Source organism: Neomonachus schauinslandi, chromosome 10 (assembly GCF_002201575.2).
Source record: "Neomonachus schauinslandi chromosome 10, ASM220157v2, whole genome shotgun sequence".
NCBI lineage: Eukaryota > Metazoa > Chordata > Mammalia > Carnivora > Phocidae > Neomonachus > Neomonachus schauinslandi.
In genome coordinates, this window is record NC_058412.1 from 137,829,750 (window position 1) to 137,852,663 (window position 22,914).

A 22,914-nucleotide genomic window follows, 5' to 3' on the forward strand; every position below is an offset into this window, starting at 1 on the left:
TGAGGGGACAGGGGGGACGGGGGGCAGAGCATCACCATGGGAACGGGGGGCAGAGTATCACCGTGGGGACGGGGGGGACGGGGGGACGGGGGCAGAGCGTCACCGCGGGGATGGGGGGGACAGAGAACATCAGACCCCACGCCCCCTGACGCGGGGCCTGTGCCCACACAGCAGGGACACTCTGTCCCTGTCCCACCCTGTCCCCCCCAGTGACGCGCTCTGGGGGTCTGTGTGGACCGCCCCTCCAAGGAAGGAGAAATGCCGTCGCAAAGGCGGTCTCCGAGCCGCCAGACGAGGGCACAGACCCTCCCCGTTCTAACTTTCCAATCCTCCTAATCTCCGCAGAAAAGTTGCTCTCGTGGTGTGTTAAGATAAAAAGCAGGTCGAAACCACACACGTAGGCACCTGCTGCACACACCCTGCGAGTACGGACGCGAGGGGGCCCCAGAAAGAAAAGCACAAACGTCCCAGAGGTGAGTCTGGGGGCCACGATGGCTCCCGGTCACCTCTCCCACTTCTCTCCTGTAAACTACTGCGAGGGAGTTCCACACTTGGGACCCACGGGCGGGCTGCCTAGGCCCCACGTCACGGCTTCCCACTTCCCTGTGTGACAGCGCTAGGCTCTCCTGGTCCCTCCCGACTCTGGACTCCGCCGCCAGGGCTCTCTCAGGAGCAGTGTCCATGGGGCTGTGCGCAGGGGCGGGCCCCGGGCACCGGGCGCACCTGCCAGGTCTCGGGCGTACTGCTCCCGTGAGCGGTCCATCTGGCACTTGTGGCTGGCCAGCACCTTCTTCACCAGGTCCAGCATGCCGAAGTTCTGCACGATGTTGTTGAGGAGCACGGCATCTTAAAGGGGCGAGCACACAGTGAGAACGGCCCCCCGCCCGGCAGAGACACAGTGAGACCCCGCGAGGCGTACGGCCTCTGCATGGCCCTCTTCCACCACCAGAAGCTCAGCCACGGCACAGCTGGGCCTACGACTCGGCTTCACCCCAGAGGCACGGCGGGGTGGGGGGGAGCACCCAAGCACCCCTGCCCCTGCCCAGAGCAGGAAGGAGCCTGGGGGGGGCGGTGCCCACCGATGCCATGCAGACATCGAGCCCTCACCTCGGAGCTGCAGTGGGGGGTCCTGGACCCGCTGCTGCAGGCCTTTCATGGTCTCCATCAGCTCCTGGTGGAACTCCTGTATGACCTCGTCCAGCAGACCCGCGTCCTTGAGCCCTCGCCAGAAGGAAAAGGTGTCATCTGTGAGAGGCGGAGCAGGTCAGAGAGCAGGAAGAATCCACAGAGCAGCCACAGCAGGCTTCTCGCCACAGGCAGGCGCAGAGAGCTGCCCGGGGGCCCGGGGGGCCAGTGTGCACACGGTTCCAGACGGGGGCCTGGGCCCGGGTCGAGCTCTACCCTCTGCACGGGCACTTCCTCCAGGAGGCCCCTCGGGCCGCCCAGCACGTCCTGCCCCCTGCCCACGAGGGGCCCCCCCAGAAGGACCCGTACCTCCGATGGCCGTGGTCCAGTCACCGGGATCCTCGCAGGTCTCTATGGTGATGGTAGCGGGAGACCCGTTCACTGCAACCCAGACATGGCCACCATGAGCCTCGCCAGCCAGGGAGCGACCCTCCCAGCCCGCCATCCAAATACAGGCTCCAAAGCTCTCCTTTGCACCAATTTTCACAAGATCCACAAACACGTGTACCAGTGCAACCAAGGGATTTACTTGCTTCTGTGGTACATCTATTTTTAAACTTCTTAATCACACACGTCCTTAAATACACACAAAGGAGAAAGGACGAAGTCTCCCTGACCCAACCACCAGTTCCCACAGTGCCCAACGTCACACTCTTCTTCTGGCATTTACCATCTCCCTAGCACGCTGTCGATGAAAACAGCAATCCAGCTAGACTCCCTCAGTGAGGAAGGAGGCCCAGAGGGGAGGCCAGGCTGCCCACGAGTGGCGTGCAGAGGCCCACCTCCGTGGCTGCAGGTGGGGTGGGACTGGGTCAAGCCGCCGGCAAGAGCAAAGGCTCCGAGCCAGCACATACCGTCGGCCGTGGCAGGCGTGAGTGGAATGTACTCGGCCGAGGTGGGGCTGCTCAGGGACACGCGGGCGCCTGAGAGGTCGATCTTGGTGCTGCGGCAGGTGTTGGAGCAGACCTTGTCGTGCTGGTAAAAGTCCAGCTCCCCGGAGTCCATGATCTTCCTGTGGCAAAGGAGACCAGAGACGGAGGACACGTCCAGGCACAGGTGTGCACGGCTGGGCCCCAAGGCGCCTCGCTCCCTTCCCGTCCCCCACTGTCGAGCGTCCTCAGGTCCTGATGGCAAGGCAGGGAGGTGGCAGCTGCAGAGTGGCTAAGCACAGGGCGGGAGGTGGGTGCCACAGAGGCTCCAGACAGGCCTCTCCAACGACCCTGGCCAACGCTCTGGGCCAGTGAGCTTCCAGCACAAGTGGGAAGTCCGTGGGGACCGCAACCGCAGTGGCTGGCACCCAGAAGGAGAGATGAGGACCCTGGCAGGAAGTCATCCCAGAGGGCCCTCCGGGGATGTTCTGCCGCCCGCCGGCCCGGAGGAGCAGGCCCACGGCTAACAGAAGTGGCTGAGGGCGCCCCCATAAGGAGACTGTGAGGCAGAGGGGGACGAGAAACCCTCCAGGAGCAGCCTGGCCCTCTGAGCACACAGGAAAGCAGGACAGTGGTGGCACCTCTGGCTGCTCGCCCTGCACTCAGGTGGCTCGCTTCCCATCCTCAGCTTGATCAGGACGGCACAGCACGTCCCCACCTGCCAGGACAGGCCTCCCAGGGTGGCCCTTTACTACAGCCCCTGGAGAGCCTGGGTTTCACTGTGCAGACGTCTCGACTCACCCCCCTCCACCCGCGACCTCCACGTCGCTGGGCCTCCGCAGTGTACCTCTGCTGACCTCAGGACGTGCGGCTGACCCACGGTGCCCCTCCCCCGCAGCGCTCTTCCAGGGAAACGGCAGTTGCCTTCCCACAGCGAGGCCACCAAGACACTTTCTAGAAAGTCAGGGGCCTGCTTCACGGCTGGGGCTGAGAGAGGAGCCTGAGCACTGCAGGATGGGATGCAGGGCCAACTGTGGGGCGCAAGCGGCAGGCACACCCCGGGAACACAGCTGTAGCAGGCTGGCTGGGCCTCTGGCTGTGGGCACCTGCCCATGTCAGGCCCAGACTGTGGCTCACAGGGACAGTGAATGGGGCCGTAATCCAGGACTCACCAAGGGTCACAGCACTCCCCCGGCAGCAAACCCAAGCCCAAGAACAGCACCAAGCCGCTCCTCCCGAAAACAGCACACAAACAGCAGCTGTCTCTGGACCGGCGTGCAGGAGGGGCCGTGGAGTGAGCACATGGAGGGGTGGGGGCCGACAGAGAGAGGTGCCCTCTGCCTCATCAGGAGGGGCGACCTGTCACCACCAAAGCAGGAATGTGAAAACATGAAGATTGGGAATCGACATTCTGGGTGTACAAACTGAAAGCCTAGTCTGTCCTCAGGCTTCCCAGAAGGGGCACTACCATTTCTGTTTCACAGGTGACGGGAAAAGGGACAGAAGGCCATCGGGGACAGGTCACACACACATAGGGTGGCTAGCAGAGCGGACGCTGGCCTTCCCACCAGCCTGAGGACCGGCCCACACAAACGAGCGACAGGCCCCTTGGGACGCTGGCCAACTGAGAGACGGAGGCACAAACTCCGATTGTCTCTCTTCTGCGATTTCACGTCGGTGAAGAAGCTGAGAGCTAGCCCAAAACTTCCTACAAGTTCCTGATTAACGTCAAAGGGAAAAGGAGGCCTGCGAGGAGCAAGTGGGCACCCGACCAAGAGCACACCACCACCGACAGCCAGAGATGGGGCATCAACCCAGCACCACCTGATCTCATGATAGGTGAGGTCAGGGATCTGGACGAAGACCCTCTGGAAACCCACTGGCCTGTATCCTGAAAGCAACAAGGTGGAGAGAAGGTCCAAGAGACAGACACAAGGCCACTGAACACAGACATGGTCGGGATAGGACCCTCACCAGGCGACGGGCCATGCCAGAAAGGGACAGATAGCCAGACGGACACGCACCCCAGGTTCGAGACCTGCGCCCATGCCCAGGCACTCCAGGGTTCAGTGGCCGTGATGGGAGACGCAGGAGCACGTTCTCTAACACGGGGATGCACAGGGAGGCCGAGCGAGGACAACAAAGTCCCACAAATCTGATGATCTGATGGTGCCGCATGCCGGCAGGGCTGTGGGCGGAAGCCATTCCCGGGATGCTGTCAGTGCTCGTGTTTAGAATGGGCCTCATCTTAAAAAACTCAACAACAGATGAAGAAGCAACGGAAGGACGCCTGGCACGGTCCCTTGACTTGTGCCGCAGAGGGCTCGCTGTGCACGCAGACACCCACCTGAGCATGATGCCGTTCATGCGGATGGCCCTCTTCCAGTCCTTCAGGGTGGACTTGCCGGCCAGGTGCACAAACTCCTTTGGGCTGATCACATGCTCGTCATACTGTGGAGGGAAGCACAGCAGAGCTGGGTCGGGACGGCCCTCTGTGACCCACCTCTCCTGCCTGACCGTTTGCCAGAGCCCAGCCAGGGAGAGGGGTGTGGGGAAGCCAACAGCCACAGGCTCGTCTCGGTCTGACGTTTCAGATCCAACCAGCGGCAACCATCACTGGGGGAAAGGAACAGTTCGGGTAACACAAGACACGGCATCCTGCACAAGGGCTGGGGTGGCGGGCTGGCTTCCTGCTGCCAGCAGCCTGTGGCTGGCACTGCCCCCAAGCCCAGGGAGGGAGGCCAGCGAAACAGATGGTGCGCCTGAGCCAGGGAGAGCGGAGGTGACCACAGCGCTCAGAAAGGCACTCGCTCCCTCCAGATGGGACTCAGCAAACCCACTTACGTGTGACTTACTCCATTAATAACACCTACGTACGTGACATCAAAATAACCCAAGACAGTGTGTAGGGTAAGCTGTGATTTGTCCCCTTCACCCACCCCAACACTCCCCTAACACCCCCTCACAGCACACATCTCATGCATCAGTGCACACACATCCATTTCAATGTCAGGGTTTGGGGGCCAGTTTCACTCAATGTTGGAGCTCAGATGGCTTGAGAAGCTAAAATATCCTATTCAATTGTGTTAAACAAGTCATTACTGGAACCGAAGAATCAAAATAAAACTGCATTTACTTAGGAAACAAGCAGGCAGGAGACAGATGAGTCACCAGGTCTCAGCAGAGGGGGAGACAGAGGTGCCGCTGGGCCTCCCCTCCCAGGATGCGCCCCCCCGCTGTCTGGGCTCAGGTCTGGCTGGGGTCCTCCAGCGTGTCCTGCTTGGAGCACAGAGCGCCAAGCACTGCTAACCCCAGCAGACTCAGGTCACAGCAAGTGCAAGCAGCTGGGGGTCCCTGGTGGTGGGAGTCGTCTTCCTAATGTCCCGAGCACCCACACACATGCTCTCACCGAGTCCAGGAAGCCACTCGACCCCTCGCTCAGCTGGTCGGGGAGACGGGCTGTGAGCCCAAGCAGCGGAAGCACAACACCTCCCCACTCGCCCAGACATGACATCATCTCTCCCCCTCCCCACCAGGCATGACACCATCTCTGCCCCTCCCCCAGGATGACATCCTCTCTCCCCCTCCCCCTGGGTGTGACGCCATCTGGGCCGCAGTCCCTGGCCCACCCCAGCTACACCCGACAGATCCAGCTCTCCCGAGTCTCACACTTCACTCCACTTCCATCTGCAGAAAGGCACTCTCTCCCTCCAGACTGCTGCCACCATCTGGGCTGACCACCACTCTCGGAGTTCCAGAGTTTGCTAAGTGGTTGGCACGTCACACTCTACTCTTAGGCTGGGTGCTGCGCCTACCTGGGCTGTCAGAGCCCAGAGCTAAGTGACCCCACGGCCAGGTGCCACAGGTTTTATCTGGTCTGGATTCTTCCTAAGACATGTTGTCAAAGCTCTGGGCTCACCCACACATTTCCACTTCCTTCACTCCGCACGCCTCCTGGACCTAAAAACTCCTATCTGGAATCGCTTTCCCTCCGCCTGAAATACACTTCCTCGAACACCCTTCAGTGAGGACTTGCTCATGGCCCATGCAGTTCTGTCTGAAACGTCTGCATTCCCCCTCGACTGGAAAGATGACTTCACTGTGTGCAGCCCTTCTCCCTCAGCAGGGGACACAGCTCCTTCGCCCTCCGGCTGCTACGGCACTTTCGGGAACCCCACCACCAGCAGGTTCCCTGCTCCTGAGGAGCTGTCGGCTACGTGGGGCCTTCTCTGCTTCTCACAGTTCCATTAGGATGCTGTCTGTGGGAAACCTGTTTTTGTTTCTCACTCTTTATTTCGTTATTATTTCGAAATTACAGAGTAAGTGGAAGACTAGCTCCCCAGTTGCCTGCCCGGGGCCCTTCCACTCCCTGCTTCCCCGTCGACTACTCCACACCGCTGAGAGACAACTGCAGACTCAGACCCCGTCCTCTGCACTCGGTATCTATTTCCTCAAGAAAAGGTTCTGCTATGCAACCACAACTCTCGAGTTCAGGCAATCCCCATTAATGTGTACTATCTAATCAACGGGCAATATGCAGAGTTCACGAACTGCCCCAAGAACAGCCTCTGCAGCAATCCATCTCCAGGGCAGGACCCAGCCCAGACGGCACACCACACCTGCTCCCTGAGTAGTCCACCTTCCTCTTCCTGACCTTGACATTTCTGAAGCACCCAAGCGAATTTCTTGTCGGCTGTCCCTCCCGTCTTCTCACGACAAGATCAGGCTAGGCCCTTCTGGCAGGAAGGCCACGATTTCCCACCCATTCAGTCGGGGGACCCGTGACGGAGGTCTGTCCCGACACTAATGTCATCACTTAGTTAGGGAGCCCCCTGCCAGAGGCGCTGTCTTCCCTCCACAATTAACACCAAACGGACGTGGGATATTCTGAGGCTGGCGCACACCTTGCTCCCCACTAGCTCTCAGCAGCCAGCCGGTACAGTCTTGGAGCCCAGGCTCCCTCACCCCTCCCACGTCTACCAGCTGGCATTCCAACATAAAAGCTTTACTTCTATTTGATATAAACGCCATGGAACGCACAGCAATAAACAAACACCTGTGGACTCTTACTGCACTTGAGTTATAATCCAGACTATCGTTAATTATTTCAGTGTTAAACTGTTCCGGATGGAGCCAGTCCTTCGAGCTGCCTCCCAAAGCTGTTTAAAATGTGGTTGGTTTCTTGTACTCATTCAGTTTGGGATTTGGTGGATGTCTTGAACTGTGCACGGTTATCTTCCCTCCATTATGAACTTTCTCAGACCCTTCTTCTCTCCTTCCAGAACTCAACTGATGCATTAGCCTGTCTCGAGCCTCTATTCCCTCTTTATTTCTGTGGATTGTGTTCTGGATAACTTCTTTACTCCTACCTTCCAGTTCACAAATTATCTCTTTGACTGTGTCTAATCTGCTATAAAACCTAGCCACTAAGTGTTCTATTTTAATTCTATTTTTCATTCCTAGTTTGTTTTTCTGAATATGTTTATGCTTTTCTCATGTCAAGCCTCTCTTTTATTGAGATAAATTAAACATAATTATTTTATATTCCCGGTCTCAAAATCCCAAGGCCTGAAGCACTGTGAGTCTCGTTCTCTCTGTGGTCTGTGTGCGGTCTCCTCCCACACTCAGTGTTTCTGCTTGCTTTACAATGAGCTGCTTCTTCCTTGGAACTCTGTCTGCTGACATCACTCAGAACCTCCGATAAAGAAGAGTTCCTCCATATGCTTCGGTCAGATTCCTGGGGGAACTACCAGCCAGGAACCGCTTACAACTAAACACGATTTTCCGACTGTACAACTCCCACGCGAATCCTCCTCAAGAGGGTCCCTCTTCCCCTCAGTGCTAAGATGGGCGGCAGGAGGCTCCCTGTCCCAGGGGACAGAGTGGGGCTGGAAGCGTGTTGTTAGTGGTCCACCCTGACACTGAGGAGACAGACCTTTACAAGTAAGAGCACTACGGGGGATAATCCCTGCCTCCAAGCACACAGCTCAGGGAAGTCCTGGGCTGCACCTTCTCAACTCCAGCCCTGCAAGGCAGAGAAAGCCGGTGGCAGGCAAAGGCTCTGCAAGCCAAAGCTGGAGGTGGTGCTCGGCCTCCTCCCCAACCCACCTTTACTCGGGCCCTCAGCTTGAGTATTTCAACCATTTTTGCCAGCTTACGGAGGCACCTAGAAGATGCTTTAGGAAAGTATCTTAACCAGCGATTTTGGCTACTTTCAGCACAAGGTGAGTCTGGGTACTTAATCTACCTTGGCAGAAAGAGAACACCTCTCCCATTCACCTTACTCATGGCTACTAAATGAGTCTTTCCAAAGCACACACCTCATTCAATCTACCAAAAAAAGCAGCTCCCGGCTTGGCGACTATGGCTGCCCCAGCATGAACAGGGCGACTTCCCAGCCTCTCCCCACAGCTGCACTCCAGAAACAAGGACTCGCTACCTCCTGACACTTTCCCCTGTGCCGTCAGCAGCAACCCTGTCCATCCCTGAAGGCTTACCCCTTTCTCCTCTCTCCTCCCAAGCACATGCGACGCCCCCCCCTTCTGCACCACCCCCAGGCTTGCCCCCAGGTTGCCGTGCCCCGAGGGCCTCCCACCGACGCAGCCGGGCACATGGCCGTGCTCATGCTGGAGCCTCACCTGGACACACTTCACATTGATGCCGGGGCACACGAACTTCCTCCAAATCAGGTTGGCTCTGCTGTCTCCGCAGGTAATGGGGTACACGATTTCAGCCTCCAGGCTCTCCTCTTCTTCAGCCACCTTCACTTCTCACAAGGTGTGGTGACAGGAGAAGGGTAAAAACAAAACCAGTTACAACCTTTCCAAAGTACTGCCTGCAAAGGCGCAAACACAGCCACCAACCAGAAACCAGAAATTAAGATCCGAGAAGAACTGAGATAGGGCAGGGCCATTACTCATCGGTCCCAGATTAGAGGTTCAGGTAAAGTCACAAAAATCAATTTTATGATAGTCTTACCATAATCACATTAAGCTGTGGTTCAACGGAAGAACCACTTAAGGAAATGAAATCAAGCTTTCCTGGGATGGTTCTAGAGAAGCTTGTTCCCACTGTTCTGAGGGGTCCTGAGGCCAGCACTGATGATTTTACAACCACCGGTCGGCCCCCCACAGGGAGAGGCGGAGCGGCCCCCCGCGGACTGCCGGCCATACCGGGATGACCCTGGGGCCTGAGCCAGCGGGCAGCCCCTCCTTGCTGGAGGCCCATCCTGCAGGGGCATGGAGAGGGGAGGCAGGCTCCCTACCTAACACGGCCTCCTTGAGCTGCGAGGATGCTGTGAAAGCAGCCGCCGCAGCCGCTGCTGCGTTCTCCGTCTCCATGCTGTCCTCCGCCAGCTCGCCCCTAAGGAGGGAGACATCAGCTCGCCCCGCCCCCACGAGCCTGGCACACCCGCCCGCCAGAACGCGCCCTCTCCTGCTGTGCTCCGGGGTACCAGCCGTGGCTGTGCAGGTCAGGGACCTTGTGGGGACACCACACTGCAGCTCCTAGCAGGTGATTCCCTGAGCGTCGCTGGTGCCCACAGCCCGACGTGTACAGCCAGCAGGACACATCTGTGCAGTGACACTCACGTGGGACTTTTAAACCCCTTCTTCTTTTCTTTTCTAAGATTTTACTTATTTGAGAGAGAGAGAGGGAACGCACATGAGCAGGGGCGAGAGGCAGAGGGAGAAACAGACTCCCCGCCGAGCAGGGAGCCTGACGTGGGGCTCGATCCCAGACCTCTGGGATCATGACCTGAGCCGAAGGCAGATGCTTCACCGACTGAGCCACCCAGGCGCCCCCTCCTTCTTTAATAAATTTTTTTTATTTCAGGGCACCTGGGTGGCTCAGTCAGTGAAGCATCTGACTCTTGATTTTGGCTCAGGTCATGATCTCAGGGTGGGGAGACTGAGCCCCACATCAGGCTCTGCACTGAGCGTGGAGCCTGCTTGGGATTCTCTCCCTCTGTCCCTCTCCCCACCCTGCTCACATGCCTGTGTGCTAAAACTTAAAAAAATTTAAAAAATAATAAAGTTTTTTATTTCTATTACAATGATTTCAGATGGTTATAGAACTATCAAAAAACATAAAATGTTAGGGGAAAAAAAATCACCCATGGCCTAACCTCATATCAAAACAAATTACATACAAGTCAAATGTAAAGATAAAAACTAAACCACAAAAGTGTTAAAGGAGGAAAAAAGAAAAAAATTTTAATAGTTTTGAGGCGGTGAAAGGTTTTCTTAAATAATACAAAACCCAGGGCGCCTGGGTGGCTCAGTCAGTTAAGTGTCCAACTCTTGATTTCAACTCAGGTCAGGATCTCAGGGTCGTGGGATCGAGCCCCATGTTGGGCTATGTGTTCAGCGTGGAGTCTGCCTGCGGACTTCTCTCTCTCTCTGCCCCGAGCCCCCACCTGCCTGTGCGTGTGGTGTGTGCTCTCTCTCTCAAAAAATAATAATACGAAACCCAGAAATAAAAGAGATGATAAATTTCCCTTAAAAAGACAAAAATAAGGCTCTCTGCTCCTCCCTGTTTGAAAGAGAGCCGCATCCTCTAATGCAGTCCCAGTTGTGTCCCCGAGACAGGATGGTGAAGGATAGAGTGAACGGATTTGGCCGTCTTGGACACCTGGTCACCAGGGCTGCTTTTAGCTCTGGCTAAGTGCATACTGTCGCCATCAATGACCCCTTCACTGACTTCAACTACATGATCTGCGTGTTCCAGTATGACTCCACTCTCAGCAAATTCCATGGCACCGGCAAGGCTGAGAACAGGAAACTTGTCGTCAGTGGAAAGCCCGCCTCCTTCTTCCAGGACCAAGATCCCGCCAACATCAAATGGGGTGATGCTGGTGCTGAGTACATTATGGAGTCCACCAGGGTCTTCACCACCATGGAGAAAGCTGGGGCTCACTTGAAGGTGAGGCCAAGAGGGTCACGATGCCCCCATGTTTGTGATGGGCGTGAATCATGAGAAGTAGGACAACTCCCTCAAGACTGTCAGCAATGCCCCCTGCGCCACCAACTGCTTGCCCCTCTGGCCAAGGTCATCCACGACACAACTTGAGCACCATGGAGGGACTCATGGCCACAGCACATGCCATCAGGGCCACCCAGAGACCGTGGACAGTCCCTCTGGGAAGCTGTGGCATGATGGCCGAGGGGCTGCCCAGAACATCCTTGTTTCTTCTGGCACCACCAGGCTACAGCCAAGGTTGTCCCTGAGCTGAATGGGAAGCTCACTGGCGTGGCCCTTCCATGTCTCCATCCCCAACACGTCAGCTGTGGATCTGACCCGCCGCCTGCAGAAAGCTGCCGAATACGATGACCTCAAGAAGGTGGTGAAGCAGGCATCGGAGGGCCCCCTCAAGGGCACCCTGGGCTCCACTGAGGACCAGGTTGTCTCCTGCAACTCTAACGGTGACATCCACTCTTCCTTCTTCTTCAATGCCGGGGCTGGCACTGCTCTCAGTGACCACTCCGTCAAGCCCCTTTCCTGGTACGACAATGAGTTTGACCACAGCAACCGAGTGGTCTCCAAGAAGTAAGAGCCCCTGGACCACCAGCCCCAGCCAGAGGAAGAGAGAGGTCCTCAGCTTCTGGGGAGTCCTTGCTCAACTCATCCCCCCACACACTGAGAAATCGCCCGACCTCCACACGGTTTCCATCCTAGACCGCCTGAAAAAGGGGAAGGGTTGGGGAGCCCTACCTCATCCTGTACCACCAATAAAGTATACTGTACCCAGCCAAAAACAAATAAAATAAAACAATAAAAAAACCCCAAGAACTTTCTGAACGGGGGGAAAAACCCATAAACAATTATTTTAAAAGACAGAGTTGGGGGAAAGGCGTACGGCACAAGGAAGACAGCTTGTTTCCAATGTTACCTAAGGAGCCCTGAGATCAACAGGCCAAGCCCGAGGGCAGAGACCTGACCCACGTCCAGCGCACTCGAGCCAGAGACATCTCCAGGGCCTGGCAGGCAGGTGGCATAGGTGGACAGCATGCACCCACTTCTAGGGACTCACCCAACAGATAACGTACCCTCACCCTTGCAAAGCACTGTGGGGGAAGCAGGTGTGGGGCCTGGACAGGACTCCCCAGGTGTACCCCCTCATGACCACTGAGGGCCAGTCACGCACTTCTCTGTGGGAAGAGGTTTGGTCACACCCAAAGGAGTAGTCAGGAGTGGCTCATGGGCAGCCACTCACTCCCCCAGCAAACTGCCCAAGCCGTGGCCCCTCTCATGGTGTCTGTCAGCGTCTAGGGCCTGGCTGGGCCTCTCAGAGCATGCCGGGTCCGAGGCTCTTCCCACCCAAGCCCTCCCATCCCTCCTTCCTCCCACAAGGTCAGACCGCCTCCCCTGCACCCTCCTTGGGTTTCTCTGCGGTGGTCCCCGCAGATGGCCTGCTGCGTGTGTGCACACGACACATCTAATTCCACCCGCTCCCCGGAGGGCCTGAACTGACACAGTGAGCAACACCCACAGTGGGGCCTCCCCTGCTTGCTGACGACCGCTCCTGTAGCAGAGACTCCCCAAGCCCACAGCACCATAGATGGTGCCCAGGCAAGGCCACTCTCCAAGTCTCCCGGGCCTTATTCGACCGCCAGCCAGGTCAGACATGAGAGCTGACAAGACACACAAACTTGGAGTCTGGTCTTTGGGGCCCATTAGGAGCGACTCCTACGTGAAGAAGCACTGAGTGAGAACATGAACTCTCCAATGAGGGTGCACAAACCCAAAGGGCAAGTTGTCTTTCCCAGCCAGAAGTGGGAAGCGGAAGGGACGATGATGAAGCAGGGAGCGTGACCCTTCACCCAGGAGACTCCCTAAGAAAAGGGAGTCAGGAGTGGGCCACAGGGAGGCGCCAACCTGAGAGAGCCAGAGCCACGGCCCCAGCACAGGTCGTGTGCACACAGGCAGCAAGCCATCCACGGGGACCACCCCGGGGAAACCCGGCCGTGGCCCCACCGTGACCAAAGGGCCGTCCAGGAAGGCAGACACGGGGGACAGACTGCCCTCCTCTGCCCACTGCATGCACACCAGGAATGAATCCCCCACTGCTCTCAGAAGTCAATTAATTGGCATTTGTTCAAATTTCATTTGAAAAACGTCCACTTTACTTAAAGTAAATGTTGGCAGAAGCTGCTATCTACAAAATGCTACCTTCTTCTTCCCAGCCTTGGCCACACTTGCCCGTCACCGTGGCAAAGCAGTGGGTGGGAGGCAGGCCTGGCGGGCTTTCACACATGAGGAACCCTCCCAAGCTCTCCCCTCGAACACCCAGCCAGAGAAGAAATCGGCATAAAGCAGTGAAATGGCCTCTTCACCACACCCTTTTTTTAAACAAACAGCAAGAGTGAATCTCAGCTTCCAACTAGTAGGAGAGTAAGTAAAATCTCTCCCAGAAAAAGAAGAGAAGTATCTGTAGATCCCTTAAGATAAGGCTGCCTCCCCTACCACAGCGTGGGCTCTCCCTCCCAGGGACACGGCACATGCAGCCTCTCCTTTCCTCCATAAATGACCAACCAACATGGGCAGTGGGATGCAGCTCCCACGCCTGCTGCTGGAACCTTCCACCATGAAGACAGGCAGGAAGCGGTCCTCAGCAGAGAGCTTCAGCCATCCCAGCTAGTGAGGCACGCCAGACCACCCGGCAGGACCCAGCAGCGCAGGCCCAGGCTAGAAACAGGCCAGCCAGCCTGGTCCTAGCAAACAACAAACTCACGCTGCAGTGAGCCCCTGCGCTTGGGGCGGCCATGCAGCAAACCTAACAAACTGTCCCAGAAGCGGGCTGCTATCACAAAATCCTGGGAGAAAGCACCAAGATGGTGAGCGGGGGTAGGCCGAGGGCAGGAGTGTGGCAGCAGGCTTGGAGAAGGGACCCCATGCCATACAGCAGAGGAAAAACTGGCAAAATGTGAGCCACAGTCACAGAGAAGGTGGAAAAGACCCTAAAGGACTTGTGTGTGGCTCTCCTAAGGAAAATCTCAGAAAGCAGAAAGCGACAGCCAGCTTCTTGGAGTGCAGACAATGATGTGTGAAAAAGGGAGACCGTCATCTTGTGGGGTGCAGAATTTACAGGGAACACAGGGGTCCAACTGCTTCACATCCCCAGTTTTCCACCTGGCAGAAGATTTTAAAGTAAGAAATGGCCTCAGGATAAAGACCAAGTCAAAGACTGGCTAGACGGTCCTCTGTTCAAACCCCAGGTTTTTGGGCCAGGCCTAGCCAAAGGGCTTCTGAGAATCTTCGGGGCACTGTCCCCAGCAGCCGGCCTCCCAAAGCAAGAGAGAAGCCCGCCTCAAGGAACCCATGATGAGCACGAACAGAGTAGAAGAGATGAAAACGTGTCAACATGGAAAAGTGGAGATCCCTGATTAACAGAAAACAAAACCAGAACCCAAAGCAGCACTTACAGTATGATCAATCTCATCTGTGGGATTGGAAGGGCGCGTGCGGGGGCTTTGGGGGGCTGGAAACATCGCTTTCTCTGTGCACACTATACTGAGTAACAAAAAGGCTCAGAGAAAGACAGACACGTGCATGTCAGCATGCGAGCAAGGGCGCCCGGGAGGGCCTACTCCAGAGTGCTAGCTGCAGGAATGCCCAGGTGGTAGCAACACAACCTGCTTTAGTATTTGCTCATCAGTATTTCTTAATTTTCTACCATATATTTTATAATAATAAATTGTTATTTTTAATTTTTAAGAGCCTTTTGTAAACTTCCTGGTAAAATGGCAAATAAAGGTGGGAAGAGACGCTCCACACCCAGAGGCTTGGGCACCAGCTGCCTCTGGAAGCAAGAGTGAAGGACAACTAAGAGAGGACACGGCTGAGGCCGGGAAAGCCCGTCCGAGACACCATGCCAGCCTCGCCCAGCACAAGGCCCTGGGAGGAGAAAGGAGCCAGCCCCCGCCCCCGCTGACATGGCCCCTGTACTTGGGGCATGGAGAGAACCCAAGCACCCTGGACTGTGAGACCCCTCCTGCCCGCAGCCCAGCCCCCAGAACACCGAACGCAGAGACAGTCACCCTCCAGGAAAGCGTGGTAGCATGTTGCCCTGGACTGAACTGTGTCCTCCCCCAAACTCCTGGTGAGGCCCCGATCCCCAATGTGACTCCCCAATGTGGACAGAGGGCCTTTAGGGGGTAATTAAGGTTAAATGAGGTCATAAGGACTGTGACCTTATAAGAAGGGGAAGAGAGAGAACTCTCTCTGTCCACCATGTGGGGACACGGTGAGAAGGCGTCCCTGGCAAGCCAGGGAGCCAGAGCTGATCTTGGACTTCCCAGCCGCCGGAACCGCAAGCAGCTCAGTTTCTTTGGCGTCAGCCGTCCTGCCTGTGGTAGGCTGGTATGGCACCAGAGCTGATGAAGACGTATGTGGTCTGGGGAATCTGAGCAGCCCAAGGAGACAGCCCTGGACACGCTTAACACTGGCAGCTCCGAATCACATCACCCCACAGCAGCTGGCACAGTGCTGGGCGCCGCTCAGAAGACTCCAGTGTGGGGTCCAATCCACCCAAGTCTCCCTCCCTGCCTGGATGGGGGGACACGAAGCTGGGCTTGACCAGGACCAGAGCACCTCTGCGAGAATGGCTGTGGGTGAGGGCTCCTTACAGCATGCAGGGCGCCGGGCGGAGGCAGCTCAGCCTTTTCCACCTGCGTACCCGCTCCTGACACAGTGAATTATTCACCACAGGCCGTCCCAAATCCAAGAGAGGGGGCTTGGGCACCGCCCCCGGTGGGGAGGAGAGGCACTGGTGTCACCACCTGGAAACCCGCCCACAGCAGGGACACAGACAACGCCAAGGTGGAGAACTTGGGTGGGAAATCCAGCTGGAAGGCCCTGCGCTTCCTGCCACGGAAGCAGCTGAGCGTCACATCCATCGAACCCAGGACCTCAGCGGGAGCCAAGCCCTCCTCCATCCTGCCTGCAGGAGGGCGGGTTAAAAAGCTCAGTTGGGAAGCATAGCTCCAAAGTGGCGGAAATGAGGCAGGAAGAGTCTCCAGGCCCGCGGAGCCACACAGCAGCTGCAAGGTAGCTGTGCGAAGCAATGAAAACCCAAGTGTCGTCTAGGCCGGCAACGGGGATCAGTGCTGAGGTCGGGTCCTGGTCTAGTACCTTCCTCTCAAAACTTCTATCAGACGGGAAAAGGCAAAAGCTCACCCCAGCTGCAGTGATGTGCAGAGGTCAGTGTGAACGTGCCACACACAGCCAAGACAACAGCGACAGGAAGACTGCCCCAGCCTAAAGCCCTGCGGGCAGGAAGCACGAGGGGAGCCAGCCCCCTGCCCAGGGTGACCTACTCCTTTATGTCAGCCATTCCGCCCCTACGTGCTGGCAGTTCCATCAGGTCAAACGTGGACTTCTTTGCCAACTAATATGCTTTTCTTTTGAGAGAGAGCGGGGAAGGGGGGTGGGGGAGAATCCCAAGCAGGCTCCACACCCAGTGCAGAGCCTGACCCGGGGCTCGATCTCCCCACCCTGAGATCATGACCTGAGCTGACATCAAGAGTCACACGCTTACCCGACTGAGCCACCCCGGCGGCCTTGCCAATTAATATTCTATGTGCTCGTCTATTACGAGAGATGAGGAAGAAAAAACTCCCAGCTTTTATGAGGAATGTCAACTTCACTTTGAAAACAGTCAAACATTTAATTAATTAATTAAAAGTTTCAAACATTTAAGTAAAGGGGACGCCTGGGTGGCTCAGTCAGCTGGGCGTCTGCCTTCGGCTCAGGTCATGATCCCAGGGTCCTGGAAGTGAGTCCCGCATCGGGCTTCCTGCTCCGCGGGGAGCCTGCTCCTCCCTCTGCCTCTGCCCTCCCCCTGCTTGTGCTCTCTCTCTTATTCTCTCTCAAATAAATAAAAAATCTTAAAAAAAAAAAAGTATTTAAGGACGCTCCTGACACCCCCCAGCCCCCGCCCCATGTGATGCCCAGGACACCCGCCAGAGCCCGAGTGGCCCTCACAGAGGCCCCGTCTCACCCGTGAGGAGCCAGGTTTGTCGTCACCAGCACAGTCTTCACCTCCTCCACGCCGCTCCCGTCCACTGCGGTGTCTGGCGTTGTGACCACCACCACCTCCTCCATGTGGACACTCACATCCGGGGTTGCCATGGCTCAGCTGAAGATGACGCCGGAACCAGGGGTGTCAGTCCGCCAGGGTCCCAAGCCCTAGAGGAAACCACAGGCAGGGCACAGGGTCTCAGGTGGTCTCTGGGGATGCACCTGCACCTTGAAGTACCTGCCAAGACCCATCCTTCAGTCTGAGCCTGCTGCTTTCTGACAAAAACGACAGCAAGAGAAAGACTATTCCAGCGCTGCTGGTTCTGGTGAAGATGGGATGGTCACAATCCACCCATCTTTCCACTGTGAGAACTAAAATCTCTGAACAGAACGCAGGGAGCTGCGGCACGTGGGCCCAAAAACTCAGTGGTCACGCAGCAGGGGATGGGACAGGAGACCAGGATCCAAGTGGACTCCTCTGGAGGTGAGTCCCCTGGCCTCATCGCAGGAAGCCTGCATTCCAGAACTGCGCACAGTAAGCATCTGGAGACAAGTCCAGTCTCTGGTTTGCAGAAACGGAAGGGAAACCCACACAAGACAGAAGAGGGGGAAATGACCTGCTTTTATTATTTTTTTCAGTGGTTCTGTCTCCTAGCAAGCGCCAATGACGGTAGTGTCCCAGCAGGCGCCTAATACTGAGGGACTAGAGGCACACTGGTCCAAAGCCTGGGGGACCCCACTGCTCTCCACGCTGACACGTGCCCAAGGGAGACCCAGTGCTGAGGTGTCACGGCACAGAGGACACACGAGAGCTGCAGGTTTCTAGCCAGAGCAAGGGGACCCTGGGGCCAGAGAGTATGGGGGAGACTGTGCAGAGTAAGGAGGTATGGAAGGGGTGCCTGGGTCCACCCCTCAACTGTCTGTGGGGGGGCCTGACCCTAAATGGCAAACCAAAGGTTTGGAGAATGGACCCTACAGGTCAGTTCCAAAGAGCACTGCGCAGGCTCTGAAGACGGAGCTGATGTCAGGACCGTGCCCAGTGGAGGAGCTCAAAACCTGCAGCCTGAACCTAACTGGGCTGCCTTCCTGCTCTAACAGTAATGCTACATTCCCTCTGAGATATAAACAGGACGTAGAGCCTCACAACACGATATTCAAAGCATCCAGAACACAACCCAAAATCTTTTGACATAAGAAGAAGCAGGAAAACGAACCATGAGAGACGATGGACTCTGAGAAACAAAAACTGAGGGTTCTAGAGGGGAGGGGGGTGGGGGGATGGGTTGGCCTGGTGATGGGTATTAAGGAGGGCACGTACTGCATGGAGCACTGGGTTTTACATGAGAACAATGAATCACAGAACACTACATCAAAAACTAATGATGTAATGTACGGTGATTAACATAACATAATAAAATAATATTAAACAAAAAGCAGTAAAGTCTGGCCAATTCTCGAGAGAAAAAATAATCAAGAAAAGCCCACTCTGAAATGAATCGTCAGAGACTTTAAAGCAGCTGGTGTACTAGGCTTCAGGGACGAAGCCAGACACTCTTGAAACAAGTGGAATGATAAAAAGTCTCAGCACAGGAGTTACAGCCAAATGGAAATTTGAGAATTAAAAAGAAAAAATTAGGGGCGCCTGGCTGGCTCAGTCGGTTAAGCGTCTGCCTTCAGCTCAGGTCATGATCCCGGGGTCCTGGGGTCGAGCCCTGCATCAGGCTCCCTGCTTAGGGGGGAGCCTGCTTCTCCCTCTGCCACTCGCCCTGCTTGAGCTCTATCAGATAAATAAATGAAATCTTGAAAAAAAAAAGAAAAATTATAACAAAAAATTCACTGGATGGGCTCACCATCCAAATGGAGATGGGAGAAGACAGAGGTAGAGTAATAAAATGAACACAGATCAGTAGAAATTATCCAAACTGAACAACAGACAAAAGGTGCAAAAACAAAATGAACAGAGCTTATGGAATGTGGAAGAATATAAAAAAGTTGGACATCTGTATCACTGAAGTCCCAGAAGGAAAGAAGAAAAAAGTGTGAAGCTGGAAACATTTTTTTGAAGAAATAATAGCTGACCACTTCCCAAATCTAGTGAAAGGTGTAAACTTACACACCCAAGAAGCTCAGCAAACCTCAAACAGAATAAACTCAAAGAACTCCATGCCCAGATCATAATCAAATTGCTGAAAACCGAAGACAAAGTAAGAGCATTTCGAAAGCAGCCAGCCAAACAGAACAGACCACAGGCCTGAGAACCACCACCACGGGGCCCAGAACTCGCGCCAGATACCAGCAGGCCAGAAGGCAGGGACATCGGGAACACGCTGAAGGAAAGAGCTGTCCGCCCAGGATTCTACGAGACGAACAGATCCTACAGAAATAAAGGCAGAACAAAGACATCTTCAGGTGAAGGAAAAGTAAAAGAACTGGTCATGGGGAGACCCGCTCCAAAGGGATATTCCTCCGACAAAGGGAGAGGACAGCAGAGGAGACCTGGACATCAGGGACAAACAAAGAGCACCCGAAATGATAAGTATCTGAGTAAAGACACACTAAACCGTTTTCCTCTTTCTTTATACAACAGCCTGAAAGCAAGTTCGACCCTGTCTGGTAGGGTTTCCAAGGCGTACAGACAAGCCACGTCCACCCCGGGGCCAGGGGCTGGTGCAGGGGGCAGCATGGCCGTGCTGCCCCGTCCCACCTCAAGTGCAGAGTGCTGTTCTAAGCCGACTGGGAAGAACGGAGTCCTTCAAAAGGTGAAGGGACAAACAGATGTTTACGTTCCACACGATGGAATATCATTCAGGGATAAAAATCAGTGAGCTATGAAGACAGAAAAAGACACGGAGGAACCTTAGCTGCACCTTGCTAAGTGTCCGCCAGTCTGAGAAGCCAACTCTGTGGGCCCGGGGGAGATGACTGGTTGCCAGAGATGTGAGGGAGGGAGGCATGAAGAAGGGGGCACAGGGGGCATCAGGCAGTGACAAGACACTGTAGGACACTACAACAGTGATACATTTATCAAAACCCCATAGAACATAAACCACGGATGTAGGGTAGTTGTGACGAGTGTAGGCTTGGCCTCGGTCATACATGCACCATTCTGGCGTGAGATGCTGATGGTGGGAGAGCCCACGTCCTGGGCCACACGGTCCTGGGGTAGGGCCTCCGGGGACCTGACGGCTGTCTTCGGATACCTTTAATGAGGAAAGCTACGATGATGAATTCACTGACATGGACAGACATCCTGCCCATTTCTAAAATATAGCTTTTGTGTTCTAGGTTTAAGCTTTGAAACAAACGCCTTTAAACAACATGCATAAAAGTCTACTTTAAAACTGTACTGAAGGGGCACCTGGCCAGCTCCACCAGTGGAGCATGCAACTCTTGATCTCAGGATTTTGAGTTTGAGCCTCACAGTAAGTGTAGAGAGTACTTAAAAAAAAAATAAAATCCTTTAAAAATAATAAACAAAATTGTACTTGAAAAAATATTGAACTTTGGTGATCTCTCATGGTTTGCCTATCTCACCAAGCAAGGACCTCTGTTTCCACTGGGTGAGCTCCACAGGGCCACGAGAATCACACTTCAACCAAAAGCTGCAGCAAGGTAGGGATCCTCTCTACAGGCAGCTGTGCTCCCTCAAATTTCAGAACTTTGGGGAGCACAAAACTGAATTCCTGCCTCTCCGATGCCAACTGTATTAAGTTTTCACAACAACACACCTGAAAGTTACCTCACAGAATACAGTTCAGGTCCTTGACACAAGGATATTTACACACAGAACAAGCTCAACAACCAGAACTGCACTCCCCAGTGGGCGAGCGCGACCTTCGTGGCCCCGGGCTTGTGGTGAAGGGGACACGGAAGCCTGGGTCTCCATCCAGAGCTTGGGTTCCTGACCAGCATGAGTCAAGCCCCAATTAATTTTAAGGTAAATAAAATATTGGTATCGTTAAAGTATCATTCTTGATCATACATATATAAAAACGAGACAAAAATGTTCGTGTGTGGTCGGTACATCAGATTCAGATCTGGCCTTCCACGTCTCCTGCAAGATCCCAAGTGTTTTCCTTTGCTAAAAACACTAAGAACACAGCAACAGCTGCATCCAGGGGCCCATAGGCACCATTTCTTGGATCTTCGCAGAGTTTCAAAACTTAGTTGCCAACTTTGTCAAAGTTCACAGGGTTCACATAAAGTCCAGATTTCCAGCTTCTCTCGCCCCCCAGAGGCGACCCCTCTGGTCCTTCCTGCCTCCCCGGGACAATCGGGGCTGCACACCGGGCCAAGCTGGCCAGCCCTGCCGGCCCGCAGCCTCTCTGGCTCAGAGAAAGCACGTCAGTGGCCTCCTTTCTCAGTTCAGCCACCAAACGGGTTATTTTAAGCCTTAGATTTGAATACAGCTCCAGTGTTCTAAACTCCTAGAAACACTTCCACGTCGGCCCGTGACTGCAGATTCCTCCCCCCTCCGGCATCTTCCCCAACATTCAGATCCCTCCTTTGAAGAAACCACTTGCGGACCAGCACTCTTCCCTGAGACAGACACGGTCGCACGACGTGCGGCGCTGCGGCTCCGCTCCGAAGTCTGAAAACACCACTACCCTACGATCCAGCACTCCCCTGTGCCTCCACACCCAGAGGACCCGGAATCGGCGGCCCAAGCGAGCTCTGCGCGCCACGGAAACGGCGGACGCGCGCCCACAGCGCGGCCCGAGAGCACATGGCAGGTGCACACGGGCCACCGCCTGGTGACAGCGTGCTCGGGGAGACAGGCCACACGCAGGGCAGACACTAGCGGACACCACCTAGAGGAGGACCCCAAACACACCCGGGGGAGCAGGGAGCGGGAACGAGGGTCGTGCGGCACCAAGTTCGCGGTGTGGATCGAGTCCTGGGGAGCCTGGACCCTGCAGCATCCACCTTAGAATATGCTGGAAGGTACACGTCTTCGTGCTCCATGCCGCTCTCACAAGACCGGAGGGTGGGAGGGGGCTGAGCTGAAGGGCAGGGTTAGGTAACCGGGGGTTCCCCGACTGGACTCCTCGGCAAACTCGCCGGGTTCTACTAAAGGCGCACAGCCTCGCCCACGCATGAGCGCTCTGCTTCCGAGAAGTCCACCGAACCGACCGAACAGCCAACCAAGTTCCTAGAAGGCTGGGACCCGCCTCGGGTCCCTGTCTACAGTTTCTGCTAATGCATCTGCATCCGCACGACCCCCAACGAGGGCCCACAGGGGCTCGACCCAGTGCGCGGGGAGGGAGGCCCGCGTGGTCGGGGCTCCCACCGGGCCAGAGGGGGGGGGCCCGCGTGGACGAGGCTCCCACCGGGCCGGGGGAGAGCGGGGCCCGCGTGGATGGGGACAGGGGGCCCCGCGTGGATGGGACTCCCACCGGGCTGGGGAAGAGCGGGGGGGGCCCGCGTAGACGAGGCTCCCACCGGGCCAGGGGAAAGGGGGGCCCGCGTGGACGGGACTCCCACCGGGCCGGGGGACAGGGGGCCCCGCGTGGATGGGGCTCCCACCGGGCCGGGGAGAGCGGGGCCCGCGTTGAAGGAGCTCCCACCCGGCCGGCGGAAGCGGGGGCGTCCACACGGTCCCCACACGGCCGGGGTCCGCGCCTGGCCCGAGGGCCATCCCCACCGCCCCCACACGCCCGCCCGCCGCCTTCCGGCAAGATGGAGGCGGACGCCGCCGCCGACGCCGCCTGACGCGGGCCCGTGACGCCCGTGACGCCCGTGACGCCCGCCGCGCGCCGCCGCCCCTCCCCCGCTCCCCTCCCCCCGCCGTAACGTCCTGACGCTCCGCAGGGACCCCTGACTGGACGGCGGCGCGCGGCGG

At 56.2% G+C, this 22,914-nt stretch overlaps 1 protein-coding gene across 1 annotated transcript in view; it reads right to left on the minus strand.

Annotated features, from left to right (window-relative positions):
* The window catches only part of GMEB2 (glucocorticoid modulatory element binding protein 2), a 25,112-nt gene extending 3,149 nt beyond the window's left edge, over nucleotides 1-21,963 (minus strand). The window contains exons 1-10 of the mRNA XM_021677858.2: nucleotides 21,907-21,963; nucleotides 20,169-20,272; nucleotides 17,053-17,240; nucleotides 9,319-9,416; nucleotides 8,693-8,820; nucleotides 4,402-4,505; nucleotides 2,040-2,197; nucleotides 1,495-1,566; nucleotides 1,108-1,245; nucleotides 713-846 (exon numbers count right to left, since the gene is read on the minus strand). Coding sequence (XP_021533533.1) covers nucleotides 713-846; nucleotides 1,108-1,245; nucleotides 1,495-1,566; nucleotides 2,040-2,197; nucleotides 4,402-4,505; nucleotides 8,693-8,820; nucleotides 9,319-9,416; nucleotides 17,053-17,183 — 963 coding nt within the window. The 5' untranslated portion in view covers nucleotides 17,184-17,240; nucleotides 20,169-20,272; nucleotides 21,907-21,963. The remainder of the gene's footprint in view (nucleotides 1-712; nucleotides 847-1,107; nucleotides 1,246-1,494; nucleotides 1,567-2,039; nucleotides 2,198-4,401; nucleotides 4,506-8,692; nucleotides 8,821-9,318; nucleotides 9,417-17,052; nucleotides 17,241-20,168; nucleotides 20,273-21,906) is intronic.
* Nucleotides 21,964-22,914: the final 951 nt, after the last annotated feature.